The following is a 15,552-nucleotide window of genomic DNA, read 5'->3' as shown; positions in this document are numbered from 1 at the left end:
AAATATCTATAATCCTAGTTGTAGAAAACAGTGTTGTTTAGCACCATTATCTTAGCAGATATTGTCACACTGCACAAGTACAGCAAGTCTGATTATGCCCTTCGTTGAATTACTGAAAATGAAAACAGACTTTCGATATCTTTGTTTACGAGTTATCTGAGGTGAACATTTTAGCTGTATAACCTGGAGATAATAAGGACACAAACTGTAAATCAAATGCAACAGCTTTATATGAGAACAAACCTGAGATAGGCATTGGTGGCTTATTCTTGTTCATGTTAAACTCCAGGGGAGCGTCATTGACAGCTGGATTCAGTTGCTGCAGCTGTTGGATCTGCTGCTGTTGGTGAGTTCCAGGAGGAGCAGGCTGAGCTGTCTGCCCTGGCATGATGTACCCCATGGGAGCACCCATAGGTCCTCCCATTGGACCTGTCATAGCCATCCCTTGCTGCGGTCCCATCATCCCCATGGGCATTGGCGTCATGGGGGGTGGCGGAGGAGGTGGATCTGAAAACAAGTTACACAATATAATAAAGCACTCCTAAACATACATACAGGGTTATTCAAATAGAAGGAACTGATTTCAAACATTTATTTCTTCCAAACTACAAAAGACAGAAACACAATTCCAATGTTCCTGGAAAGAGAAAGAGTTCAATTTTCACTTTTGTAAGGTTTCAATATGAGCACCATGTGCTGCATGACAAATACCAAAACGGTGGCTCATTTCTTGCCACACACGAAGCAGATGGTCTCTAGTTATCGAATTCACAGCTTCAACAATTCGATGCTGAAAAACTTTCAAGTGTGTTAGGCATAGGGGGGATAAACACACGGTCTTTTACGTAACCCTACAGAATAAAATCACAAGGAGCGAGGTCTGGAGACCTGGGAAGCCACAGATGATGAAGGTTCTCTTCTGCTCCTCCTCTTCCAATCCAACGCCCTGGAATGGTGTCATTTAGGTAACGTCAAACGTGCTGAGAGAAATGAGGCAGGGCACCACCTTTCACGAAGTCTTCGGAATCATCTTCCATTTGAGGCAATAACCAGTTTTGAAGCATGTCTAGATAGGTTAGTCCTGTCACAGTTTTCTCCATGAAGAAGAAAGATCCATAAACTTTCTTTACAGATATGGTACAGAAGACGTTCACCTTCGGTGAATCTCTTTCATGTTCAATAACTGTCGTAGGATTTTCACTTGCCCAAATTCTAGCATTATGCGGAATAACTTTACCAGAAAGATGAAAAGTGCATTCATCTGAAAAAATTAATAATTCAGAAAGATGATTTTCTTCCACATCATCTAGCATGCTAATGCAAAATTCGTACTTTTGTGCTAGTCGTCTGGATGCAATTTCTGCAATAACTGCAGTTTGTACACCTTCAGGTGCAGATGGTGTTTCAGAACTCACCATATCGTTGGTTGAGGAATGTTAAGTTCCTTGCTTCCTCGTGTTGTGGATTTCTTTAGACTCCTTTCATAAACTGCACGAATACACTCAACATTTTCATTCAATGTACGTGGATGTCCCTTGCTTTTCCCTTTACAGATGCAACCATCTTCTAAGAACTTTTGATGCCACTGGTAAATCTGCTTATGCCGAGGTGGTTGTTTATTAAACTGACGGCAAAAATCACGTTGAACTCCAATAATAGACTAGTTTTGCTAATTGCAACACACAAAATGCTTTTTCCTGTTGTCATTTTACAAAGATGAAATAATAATGATTTTGGAGATTGGAACTTGCAACAGCGGCACTTCTACATGGATTGTTCAAATTTTAAACCTTTGTCTGTCAGGGAACCTTGGAATTGTGGTTCAACCTTTTGTAGTTCAGAAGAAATGTTTGAAATCTGTTCCTTCTTTTTGAATAACCCTGTACATAAGGGTACATCCTATCTGCAAAACTTTTAGTGACACTTCGACTCCCTAGTGCTGAGCCGGTAGAATGTTGTTATATTCTGAGATATGGATTGGCAACCTCTGACATAAAAAATGAATGGATTATGCATTGCCATTAGACATTGAGTTTAATTGCAAAATTTTGAATACTACTGTTATTTATACAGCAAAGCAAAAAAATAACTTATAGGTGAATACTGAACTTTTGAAACCTAATGAAATGGAAGAAAATCCAACTACCATAAAAGGCTTTCACACTGCAGGCGGAGCGCAGCGTGTCCGGGTCGAATCGATTCCGTCATTGAAACAAATACATGTAACAGTGTGGGGCCATTCAAAGTGAAAGCCGAGAAAGTCCAGACCGACATGGACATGGCCAAGCCGAGCAAGTTGAAACAAACTTGTTTGTTTTGAGAGCATTTTTGCGGCTGGGCATGAATAGCACCAGCACCAATGCAGCCGGGAATGCAACCTGCAACAGAGGCGCAGGAGGGTCGATTGGACCGTCTGGAGCTGCAAATCATCATACGTGCTGTTAGAATACTGTGTATCTCGTTCGCATTACCTTGATACATTTGAAAAGGTGTTTTGTTTGGCTATGGTAGCACATATAGCCTCAAGTATGTAGTCAAATGTCTTCGTACTCATTCCAAAGTATCTCCAGAAAAGTTCATCATTACGAACATCCTCATATAACGTATGAAATTCTCCATACTTCTCATGCTCACCATTCAAGTCATGAACGCAATAATGTCTCCTTTTTCCACTAATTTCCCACCATGGGCTGTCTAGAAGCAATGAAACAACAGCTGATGGTAGAGACATTCCAATGTCCCAGTTGTGAATACTCGCTCGCTAGGCTAGGGCTCTCCCAGTTCGGACATGCTCCTCTCCGCCTGCAGTGTAAAAGCTGCCTTAGAACTCCTACTCGAAAATGAACATCACGGACTCAACACAGCAAGGGTAGAAATATAACAGCGAAATTAGCAGGCTGCTGATGCAGAAAAAAGTTGCTCTCCCCCTTCAGTATGTTGACTGAACGAACTGTTGCATGTAGGAAAAATCTGTTTTCAAGATTAAGAAGATTAAAACATTTTCTGACTCTCACCCTGGTGAATCTCTAGGCACGCTGGTAAAAGGAGGTAGGCCAGTATTTTTTTATGTTCAATATTATAATGACTAATAAACAAAAATTCAGAACAAGATATGATTTGTGCGCAATATAGTTGCGGGCTTTAGCAATATAAAGGTTTGAAAAATTCATATCAATCGTACTACTGATTTGATTCAGATTTCAGTTCCATTCAGCTGGCAGTACTATGGAACTGCTTAAGATCCCTCCTTGCCCCTCACCCCCGTAAAACGAAGTGCCACTAAAAGTTTCACAGATAGTGTATACAGACTGTCACACCTTTCAGCATTCACTCTACAAGCTTCTGTGAATTAACTAAGCATCTCCACAATGCTCTATTTGTAAACAACTCTGTGGCTTCGTTTAGTTTCACGCTTATCATTAAATCGTCCACTCCTAGGCTGAATGGCTGAAAGGTTCTATTCCTAACTGGGTCGGAGATTTTAATTTTCAATGGTTAATTCCAATGGCCCGGGGACTGGGTGTCTGTACTATCCCCAACAGCCCTACAACTCCCACACCTCTATAACAACACGCGGTTTCCTATACATGTCAGATGCCGTCCACCCTCGTCTGTGAATCAGTCTTACATCGGCTGCACCAGGCTAGAAATGATTATTTATTTATTTATTTATTTATTTATTTATTTATTTATTTATTTACATCGATACAGCCAACTGTTGGCTACGGTTACACAAACTACCCACCTTTCTTTCTTAGGCTTACACCTCTTTTGTTTACATAGTAACCAAAGGCTATTCAACCTCATGCTCCTTCTTCTGCCGAGATGTTCTGCAGTTTAACAGGTTCTTTCTCTGGATCATCCCGCAACTTTCTTCCTAAAGATGGTCCCCTGCAATATGTCCTCTGGTCTTATAGCATTTACCCGCATGTTTTTGTGCACCTTCTTCAGCCAGCAGGGATGAGATTTCTATTTTTTCTGTAAAGTGAGCAGTTTGCGTGCTAATCTCTCCGTGTTCATTCTCTTCAGGTGACCATAAAAGATTAACCTTAGTTTCTTCATAGCGGCGGTGATCTTTTCGACTCTCACATACAGTTCCTCAGGTGGAAGACAAAATCCTCTTGACACTTTCTTAGGACCTAAAATCTTTGAGGAACTTCCTTCCCTTTTCCTCAATCAACAATCAATTATTTTTATCATTAAATCACTTTAAAGCCAGTCTAACCATACCTGCCTCGTCTCCCTCTGTTTCTCTTAACCTCCTGGCCTTAGTAACTTATCCTCTTCCATTAACCTTGCATGACCTCACAACCAAAGCTACTTTATATGCTCAGCTTCATACTGGACAGAAAAAAGAAACAAGTGATCAATTCTCATGAAATAAAATCCACTTCTGGAGCAGTCTTTTGCTCAGAGTGCAAAATATTCCTTTCATTACACCTCTCAAGAAGTATCTGCCTTAAATAGTTAAATGTGTCTTAAGACCATCAGGCACGGGCCTTAGCACAGATAAACGAACACCTAGTTATGAGTCACATATTACTGTATTATCAGCATTGTCTGAGTTTGCCTGAATAAGCGCACAGAAAACTTTCAAAATAGAAAATGAATTCCTTCCTTTCAGTCTATCATGTGAATCCATGTTCGTACAAAGTCGTAGTCACAAATTTGCATTCTACTACACTTGAAAATTCTACAAGTTTCTTTGCTGAAATTCTTACTCCCTTACAGCAGCCGCAGCAAAAATGTGACTTGCAATTACATTCCACCTCACTATCCATTGTGTACCATGGTAGTATTCTCTCACAAGATTGTTGTGTGGTAGCATATATGTCACCTACAGAAATGACAAAGCTACAACAGCATTTCAATGCTTAAAACCTATTTGGTCAACAAGAACATTAAGAACCAACACCAAACTACAGTTTTATAGGGCAACTGTCATTCCAACAGTGATTTATGCCAGTAAAACATGTCCAGTTAGAGGATATTGTGAGAACCAAGATGTGTCTAGTGGGACACACTCTAAAATTGCCAGAAAATAAATATTCAAAGAATGTAGTCCAATGGTTACCCCAGGAAGGCAAGAGGAAACCAACACAGCACTGAATAGTCCGAAAAGACCTTCCAACAACAGGCATCAGAGAAAAAAAAAAGCAAAGTCATCTCCATACAGACCATGAAGGCCCTGGGAGTGGTGGAAGGTAAAGGCTTCCACTATTCGTAACCTCGGCACTTGATGAGGTAGAGTGGTTAGCTCTACGCCCGGCCGCCTTTGCCCCCCACGGCCATATGCACCTTCGGAAGTGGAAATCTCATTTCTTAAATTGTAAGACTTCCTGATGGGGATTCGAATCCACGTCCTTCCGGGCGAAGGCATCAGAGAGGAGAATATAAAAATTGCTGCTTTAGACAGGAATCTGTGAGGTTACAATGTTACAATGTGAGATTAGCAAGAAAACTAGAAGTAGGTCAAGGACTTGACAGATGTGGACATTTTCAAATCTTTGTCCAAAGAGAAGTATCCACAGCTTCATTCAGTTATTCATGATTTCCGTTGAAGCCATGTACACGACAACTTATGTTCGTGAACAATTATTTTCAACAATGAAAACCAAATGTAGATCACTAATGACAAACACCATTCTGATCAATTAGGACTGCGAATAAATAGCTTCTAAGTTGGCCATGCGGTTAGGAGCCCGCAGCTGTGAGCTTGCACCCGGGAGATAGTGGGTTCAAGCCCCACTGTCAGCAGTCCTAAAGAGAGTATTCTGTGGTTTCCCATTTTCACACCAGGCAAATGCTGGGGCTATACCTTAATTATGGTCACGGCCGATTCCTCCCCACTCCTAGGTCTTTTCTATCCCATCATCACCACAAGACCTATCTGTGCCAGTGCAACGTAAAGCAAGTTGTAAAAAAAATTATATATATATTCCGATTTGAAATGCGCAAGGAAGGTCTGAAGTCAATTAAGTTTAGGCTTATGTATCCCATATTTTTCATTCTTCTTAGAAGATGGATACCGTATGCTCTTCTCTGTACTAAACTTACACCCATACCTTTGTAGCCCTGTACTGTAAAAAATTATATTTTCTGTACATACCATATATATAATGAACATCCGTCAGACTGTAGCTTCATTTCCCTTTTGGGTTTCCTTCCTGCTAGATAGGCGCTATGCACGTTGCATTACTTTGGTACACAATCACATTTTCGCCATGGCTCCTGTAGAGAATTTTTTTTTTTTCTCTGCCACAAATGTTCAACTCACGTTTAGTTCATAGCACACTGTACCAGTTTCATAACTGAGGGGCATAATGCCGGAAGCTAACCCACAAATATGAAAAAATGAGTTTTTAGGGTATTTGTGTTAAGAGCTGAAATCTCAAGTATGCGAGGTATCCCACCTGCCATTCACAGGCAGTTACGAAAAGCCTCGCATTGTGAGTTGGTAAGACTAATAATAATAATAATAATAATAATAATAATAATAATAATAATAATAATAATAATAATAATAATAATAATAATAATAATAATATTATTTGCTTTATGTCCCACTAACTACTTTTACAGTTTTTGGAGATGCCGAGGTGCCGGAATTTAGTCCTAGTGCTAGTAAATCTACCGATGCGAGGCTGGCGTATTTGAACACCTTCAAATACCACCAGACTGAGCCAGGATCGAACCTGCCAAGTTGGGATCAGAAGGCCAGTGCTTCAACCGCCTGAAGTTGGCAAGACTCTCAGTGCCAGATGGAGCTATCCCACATCTAAACATGGCTGGACCTAAACATCACAGAGATCCTACAGCTGTATCCTATTATATTACTATACTGATGGATGAACTACCAACCTTGTTTCCTGCTCATTCCACCATTTTACCATTAGTTTTATGGTGATTTAACAGCATCAAGCAGTGCCGATTCCAATGAACATGCTGAAGAAATGTAATATTCAACACAGTGTTTGTAGTTTCAAGACTTTTCAAATCCTTTAATTACTGTGCTTTGAAAACTTAGTAACACTGATGGTCTTTCTAAAAGAAAGATCTGTGGTGAAAACATAGTTCTCTCTTCTTCCTGTGAGTCCAGTGTTGCATACAGGTCGTTATACTGATTGCGCCTAACTTCAGCTACAGCTTTCTTAGCCTCATGTTTGGCTATACTGTATGTTTTTGGCTTCTTGGTTGCGGTGCATTTGGTTATACAACAAAGTCATCCACAGAAGGTCTTATCTGTGATGCCAGTTCTCTACTCGTGTCATTTCTTTTTATACGAAAACAAAGGATCAATAATACTGCCTTCTGGAACCCCTCCCTATGATATCATTACAAGATTACATTAAGCTTTACTTTCTGTAATTCTCTGATATCTTTTCTAGAAATGTAGTCAACCCATTCACTCATTGTTTTATCTCGTCCTATAGCCCTCATTTTCGTCAGTAGTCTCCCATAAGCCTTGGATATGTTAACAGCAGTATAATCCATTTGATCTCCAGAATCTATAATATCTGCAATATACTGTATCTTGTTGGAATCCTACAAGTTGTGATTCAATAGAATAACCTTCCCTAAATCCGAACTGTCTTCTATCAAATCAGTTAGTCATTTTTGCAAACATGTCTTCATATAATCGGAAAGAATCCTTTTCCAGAGCTTACATGCAACACATGTCAAACTGACTGGTCTGTAATTATCCACTTTATGCTTATCACCCTTTCCTTTGACACAGGGGCCTGATATAAATGCACCCCAACCAAGTACCCAAGAACATACAGACTTATCCCACGGCAGCAAGTTTCAATGAGTATATTGTGGACAGATGTTCTCTGGTCACAGAAGTGCAATTTTTCACATAAGTAAGGTCCAAATAAATGTTCAGAGACAACACAATCAGATGCCTAACACTGACAAATCCCCAAAGGTGAACTGCATTTTTCTGCAGGTAAACTGAAGAGTGCCTGGATGGCACCTCTTTCTCCAACCAGAATGGCCACACAAAGAGGTTCAATGGAAAAAAATCTGATGGAAAATCTAAGAAGAGAATGACTGGACAAAGTGGGAAAAAGATGTAACATCTAGAAGAGCCAAGACAGGAGAGCAGTAGTTATATATACAGCACTTGACAAACCAACCCAGAAAGTGGAGTTCAACTATGCTGATGAAGAATGTGAATGGAGAGAAAGTTGATGGTATAATGAGTTCTTTACATTACGTTATTGGTTTTATCCACTGACAACCTTTAGGGTTTTTGAAGACGCCAAGGTGCCAGAATTTTCTCCTGCACAAGTTCTGTTACGTGCCAGTAAATATACCAACACAAGGCTGATGTATTTAAGCATGTGTTGTAGTAGAAGGGCAAGTAACCCCCCCCCCCCGCTTGCAGTGTGCTGTAGCTCCGTCATTGTTGCAGTGGCGACATTCAGTACCGACTGATGTTCGTAATTTCAGTACTTGTTGTGCTGTATGCTTTGTTCACTATGGCAACCTTCAACTGAGGGAAGTTCCTGTAAATAAAATAATTCAATAAGCCAGGGCCTCTCAACACCCAAAATCTCACGCGTGCAAATCGAGGCGCAAGAGCTCCATGCACTGTGTATCGGTCCTGTTCGGCTCGGACCAACGCTTCATCTCTGGGCTACTCGGCTCGGATTTGGAGCACTACGGAGCACGTGAGGAAGAGGGAGACAGGGGGAGCGAGCGAGACAGGCGTGGGGAAAGAGAGAGACAGCGCTATTGCTCCAAAACGAGGAGTGGGGGTCTGCACTCTGGTCAACCAAGCGAAGTCGTCTTTTGCACCATGCACAGTGCATGCACCAGACGCATGCACCCTGAGAGGCCCTGCAATAAGCTATAAAAGAAAATCATATAGGGCCTACTGTCAGTAGGAATTTGTAAGCTTCTATATAATTTTTCCTTTGTTTATATGACTGGCATGTTTGATTATTTCATCAATAATGAATAACACGGGAGGTGGTGGTGGTGGTAATTTTTGTTTTAAGAGGAAGTACAACTAGGCAATCATTCTCTCTGAACAAATTAGTGGAAAAGACATTGAAAATAAAGGAAAATGATTTATTCAACAAAGGAATTTGGAAACTCAGTATAAAATATTTAAAAAATATTGAATTAGGCCGGAAAATTACTAATGAATCAAAAGGGAAAATGCGTTCCCTGAGTAACAGTTCGCTTGTAATTTAAATACCCTTGATTAATCCACTATTGCACATAAAGCAGATGATGAGATCAGCAGTACTATCAAAGGGTAGGAAGGGTCTACCCTTTGATAATGATCAATTGTCAATACGGACCATAATGAAATTCTTAACTTATGAGATCAGCAGTAGTCGCATCATTGGCCAATACACGTTTGAGTGTTTCCTGCAGGCCGAGGCTCCGTCTTAGGCCACAGAGATCGGCGCACTCTGTGAGGATGTAGGCCACGGTGAAGCCGGCACAACAAGAACACACTGGGGGGGGGGGGGGGCCTTCCTTCTTCAGGAGATAAGAGTGCGTAGATCGTAAATGACCTATCCTCAACCTACACAATACCATAGCCTCTCTCTGTGAAGGCCGGAAAGAGGACCGCCACACGGTGGTTATCTTCTTAATTGCTCTCAGCTTGTTGGGAGTTTGGACAGTTAGTCACTCAGATTCCCAGGACGTCAAGATGGTTCGACGTAGCTGAGAACAAATAACTTTAGCAGGCACATTGATAGGTGGCTTCTTTCGTCACCCAGTGAAAACTGCAGAGCTTCTAAGATGGTGTAAAGCTCCGCAGTATACACGCCCCGGGAATCTTTATTGTGCCCGTCCTTTTAGTGTTTCCATATGTACGGTGTACCCAGAGTCCTTGTTGTCTTTTGCAGTACTCCATTAAATTTTGGCTGCATAGCCATCTTTATGTTAAAATTCTTTCCTTGTCTTAGAAGAGTTTGCTTCAGCATCATATACTACAAATACCAACATTAATTCTGCAAATGTTTACAGATTGAGAGAACACACTGTGCACTGTGATATCAAGAAACATTAACAGGGTATTAATGATGTTCCTTTCAGTAGGAGTTTGAATCGATTGCAACAAAGGCAAGCTGATAACTGTGAGAAACCTCTCTGCCATTAAGTTAATGGGACAAACAGGTTGTATTTTTCTTTGTTGGTTTGTAGAAGTAAAGAGCAGGATAAACAATAATTCATAACACTTTCATGGTAGAAAGGGAAACCAACCCTCATCATCATCATCATTTTCCAACTCCAGTTTCCCGTGTGTGGTGTACAAGCGCTCGCCATCTCCTTCTGTCTTCATACATCTTCTGTTCCAGTACATCCTCCCATTTGTGTCCTCTCTCCTCCACATCTGATCTTACAGTCTCTATCCAGCACTTTCTTGGTCTTCTCTGTGATCTTCTTCCTATGAGATTAAGGTCAAAATATTTTCTGGCAGGCCTTTCCCTGTTCATCCTCATGTGCCCATACCACTGAAGTCCGTGTTTCTTTAATGTCACTGGTAATAGGAACCTCGATATCAGCTAGTTTCCTATTCACTTCATTTCTGATCTTGTCCTTTCTGGTTGTTTGGTTCATGGTTCTAATGAATCTCCTTTCAGTTGCTTGGATTCTACTGAAGTCTTTGTTTAGTGGGGTGCATGTTTCTAAACCGTAGGCGAGGATTGGTACAAAGTGTGGTACATGATTGTTTTAGCTTATTGTGGTATTTTGTAGTCGCAGAGAAGATTTCTGACTTGACTGTAGAAGTTTGATGCTTTCTGTGTCCTGCTGAGTATTTCCTGCCTAACATTGTCTTTCGAGGTACCTGAAGAGGGAAGCTGATTCGATTTTTACTCCTTCCAGAAATATATTTGGCTTGTTCCTTCCCTGTTTATGGTCATTACCACTGTCTTTGTTTTGCTCATATTCAGTCCTAAATTTTTGAATGTATTGTTCCATTCGTTTCTTCTGAACTTCAGCTTCTGTCTCACCCCATAAAAGCATATTATCAGCAATTACTAGGGCGTTTGGTTCACTGACCATTTTCTTGATAGATTTTATGACCTTGTCCATTACTATTACAAACAGGAGTGGTGATAGGGCAGTTCCTTGTTGGACACCTTTCTTTGTTTCAAACCATTCTGATCGTCTGTTGCCTATTTGGACACAGCTGTAGCACTTCTGGTATAGCATCTTGACTTTGTCAATTAAGTACTTTGGCACCTTTAGGTCTTCCAGACATTCCCATATCTTGTTTCAAGGAACACTATCATATGCTTTTTCAATGTCCACAAATGCAATCACTAGATTTCTTCCGTACTCCCAGTACTTTTCTGTCAGCATTTTTACTGCAAAGACAAGATCCACAGTACTTCGACCTTTCCTGGACCCGTGTTGTTCTTCATCAAGCAAAGGTTCCACTATCTTCCTAAGTCTCATTTCTATGATCTTTTTCAGCAACTTCAGTGTGTGTGACAACAGCGTGATGCCTCTGTAAATTCCACATTTCCATCGAATGCCCTTTTTGAACAGTGGGATGATGACTCCTTTACTCCAATCTTCTGGGATTTTGTTTCTTTTTAAGCTAGTTGCTTTACGTCGCACCGACACAGATAGGTCTTATGGCAACGATGGGACCGGAAAGGGCTAGGAAAGGGAAGGAAGTGGCCGTGGCTTTAATTATGGTACAGTGGGGTTCGAACCAACTATCTCCTGAATACTGGATACTGGCCGCATTTAAGCGACTGCAGCTATCAACCTCTGTATTTTGTTTCTTTCCCAAATCACTGATAACACTCTATATAGCGAATTCAAGCCTGGTTTGCCAACTGCCTTTATCATGTCTGAGCTGAGATAATCAAAGCCTGGGGACTTCCCATTTCGCATGCTCTTTAGTGCTCATGACCTCAAGCCATGTTAATGGGTATTTGTTGCTTCTGGCCTCACCTATACTACAGTCATTGGTGGTGGTGTTGCCCCATCTCCATTTAGCAGCATGTTGAAGTACTTAATTTCATCCCTGATCCCTTCCTCTGTTCGTATTAAGCTACCATAATCTGTTTCCAGTGCAAGGATGTTTATATATTCATTTCTTTAACTGTTTACTATTTTGTATAGTAGTTTCCTACTTCCTTGACAGTCTTCCTCCACTCTTGTAGTAAAGTCATCCCAGCACTTCTCCTTTTCTTCCTGGATCAGTCTTTTTACAGCCAGTTTCTTTGGCTGTGGCATCATACGCAACCATTAACCTGGCTCAAGGGAGAGAGGGTCACCTTCCCTGTTCTCCACTTGAGTAATTCTTGCCTGGTGCATCCAAACTGCGGGGGTGGGCATCCTCCACATCAGTAGCCCGGTGTGAATAAGGCAGGAGTATTTTTGTAGTTATAAGAGCAAATGTTTTACCACACACCATTTCTCTGGTTGCACTCTTCTTTAATAACTTGTATAGGCAAGAGTAATACTTTTACCATTATTTCTTTTTTTTTTTTTTTTTTTTTGCTAGTTGTTTTACGTCGCACCGACACAGATAGATCTTATGGCAACGATGGGACAGGAAAGGGCTAGGAGTGGGAGGGAAGCGGCCATGGCCTTAATTAAAGTACAGCCCCAGCATTTGCCTGGTGTGAAAATGGGAAACCACGGAAAACCATCTTCAGGGCTGCCGACAGAGGGGTTTGAACCTACTATCTCCCGAATACTGGATACCGGCCGCACTTAAGCGACTGCAGCTATCGAGCTCGGTCATTATTTCTTTCTTAGAGAATAATGTAAGAAAAAGTATTTATTTTTGGATATATGAATTACCTTTTCCTTTATTTCAATACAGTTGAGAGAAAATATTAATGTTGAATGCAGAAAGTTTGCAAGAAGTTGTTCTAGTATGCTGCGAAGATCGTGAATTGCTTCTCATCCTTTGGAATTGTGTTAATTCCTGTGCCTATTTAGCCTCCCTCCTGATACAGTTTATTTCAGTTTATCTACAGAATCTGATGGTTCACACTGAATAATTTTTGGCTGACTGAGTGAGCTGGTGTGCTCCAACACCACATGCCTAACCCTTTGCCAAGTTTTCAACTCCATCTGCCAATAGCACCAAGTCATCAGCATAGCCCAGATTGCTTACAATTTTCCCACCTAATTGAACATCATCTGAGATACTGCAATACGTGATGATTTTTTTTTTTTTTTTTTTTTACAAGTTGATTTACGTCGCACCAACAAAGACAGGTCTTATGGTGACGATGGGTTAGGAAGGGTCTAGGAGTGGGAAGGAAGCAGCCGTAGCCTTAAGGTACACCCCCATCATTTGCCTGGTGTAAAAATGATAAACCATCTTCAGGGCTGCCAACAGTGGGGTTCGAACCCGCTATCTCCCAAATGCAAGCTCACAGCTGCGCGCCCCTAAACACACAGTCAACTCGCTCGGTACATGATGAACAAAAACGGGGATTATAGCCTTGTCTGACCCTTGCCCAAACCCCATGGTGCAACAGCCCCAAAGGGCCATGGTCTACCAAGTGACTGCTGCTCAGCTCAAAGGCCTGCGGGATTACGAGGTGTCGAGTGGTCAGCACGACGGATTCTCTCGGCTGTTATTCTTGGCTTTCTAGACCGAGGCCGCCATCTCACCATCAGATAACTCCTCAAATGTAATCACGTAGGCTGAGTGCACCTCGAACCAGCCCTCAGAAGCAGCTAAAAATCCCTGACCTGGCCAGGAATCGAACCTGAGGCCTCTGGGTAAGAGGCAGGCACGCTACCCCCACACCGTGGGGCCGGCTTGTCTGACCCTTATAAGTACAGCAAAACAAGAACTCATTCCATCATCAACTTTCGCTCAACTCACATTCTTCATTATCATTTTCCAACTCCAGTTTCCAGGTGCGGTTTACGAGAGCTCCCTACATACCACTCAAGACTATAGGCACCGTGCAGGAAGATCGAAATGCTACTACTAGCGCTACATAGTGGCCCGTTCTGAAACAAGAGGTGAGGTGTAGTGCGAGAGTCTGAGTACAACATGTGTGACATTCGAACAAGTTGCGGCTTTAAAGCGATTCAGTTCGGGGATCTAAGCGAATCATCATGCAATAAAGGAAGAAACCCTGTTGTCAGTGGCCACGTGAACGGCGTTGAAGAGTTAATTTCGAATGGTTTCGGATACATCACAGGAAAAGTCACCCGACAAACGTCTGTCACTTTACCGCCTTATATCGTGAAACTTGAGGTAGGCGAGGTGTAGTTAGGTAAAAACTTATAAAGTTTATTTAGTAAGGATTAGTTAATGCATGTTTGCTAAGTTGTACGCATTTGTCATACTGGCGCCAGAGGAACTTGCAAACACGTAGCTGCGGTACCAGTAGTGTATTAAATAAATAATGAAAGTGTTGTCGCCAAAACAGACCGTCCGCAATAATGGGGAAAACTGAGTCCGAAAACAATGTCAACAGAAAAATATAGAAAAGGCAAACGCGTAGAGAACTGTTCGGTAAAAGAACTTGAGAGACATCTCTCCCCCCCCCTTCGAATTAACCGAGAATATTTTAAAACACATCCCTTGCAGTCTTCGTAAAATGCTTCGAGCAGAAGCAAGTACTGAAATCGAACAATCGTGCAGGCCTTCCTGATTGAGATAGAGTGTCCAGGGAGATTTTAATTACATGATCTCTATCAACCTGCATTTTGCTGGTAAAAACATTTCGTCACTCACAGTGCGAAAGGTGTATCTGTCTGGCAAGCGCACATCGTTGGAGACTTGTAATTGTAATAGCTGTGTCACAATTTCCTCACATTCTTCTCTCTCCAAACCATTCACTACCCTACTCTTTAATTACTGGAGGTTGCAAATTCGTTAACACGCAACAAATATGCACGATGTCATCCACGTGTGGAAAAAGTTCTGTTGGCAATTTCTGATTTTGATTCTTTGAATACACCTTTCTACGTGAATTTTAACACTCGCAATATTGTACGTACTCTCAACTTCCTCAGCTGTTAATCTCCCGTCATGTAAGAACGCTGGTGTCACGATTATGACACCGCGGCCAGATAAGTTAGTTCTGATGCCAGAAAATCCTTTATCAGCCATGACCTCATCGCCAGCTTGAAGGCAAGTTAATAAACCACTGTCGGTTGTTATGAATGAGTCGCTAGCTTTTCCACCGTAACATTTAGATTTAAGGGCGATCATGCCACTAGGCGTGATTGCAATTAAAACTTTTGCAGTGTAGCAACTCTTGTATTGAGAATAGAAATACACACTCTGATCTACGCAGGGAGGCTGTTCAACCCTAAATTGCGTGCAATCAATAATGACTCGACAATTACCGCAATTTCTCTTAAATGCTGGAGGCATTGTTTCTTGAACACTTTCCTTACTAGGCCAGAATATGAAATGATTGGTACGCAGTGCCAGTTGCATAAGCAGTCGTAAAAATACGTGAAATTTTTGTCCTGGAGCACCGAATAGCACTCTCAAAACAGAATAGGACCGTCTGGTTTTCATTTTCACTAGGAAATTCAATAATGTGGTTTCTCTACATAATTTTGAAACGTTGC

The 15,552-nt window shown here is 41.4% G+C and overlaps 1 protein-coding gene across 2 annotated transcripts in view; it reads right to left on the bottom strand.

Annotated features, from left to right (window-relative positions):
- Positions 1–15,552, bottom strand: part of LOC136857400 (ecto-NOX disulfide-thiol exchanger 2) — a 152,677-nt gene that overhangs the window by 125,949 nt on the left and 11,176 nt on the right. For both annotated transcript variants that reach the window (XM_067136038.2, XM_067136039.2), the window contains exon 2: positions 244–507. In XM_067136038.2, coding sequence (XP_066992139.1) covers positions 244–507 — 264 coding nt within the window. The remainder of the gene's footprint in view (positions 1–243; positions 508–15,552) is intronic.

Source organism: Anabrus simplex, chromosome 1 (assembly GCF_040414725.1).
Source record: "Anabrus simplex isolate iqAnaSimp1 chromosome 1, ASM4041472v1, whole genome shotgun sequence".
Lineage (NCBI taxonomy): Eukaryota > Metazoa > Arthropoda > Insecta > Orthoptera > Tettigoniidae > Anabrus > Anabrus simplex.
Note: the sequence above shows the minus strand (reverse complement) of the source record. Positions and strands in the feature narration are given on the sequence as shown.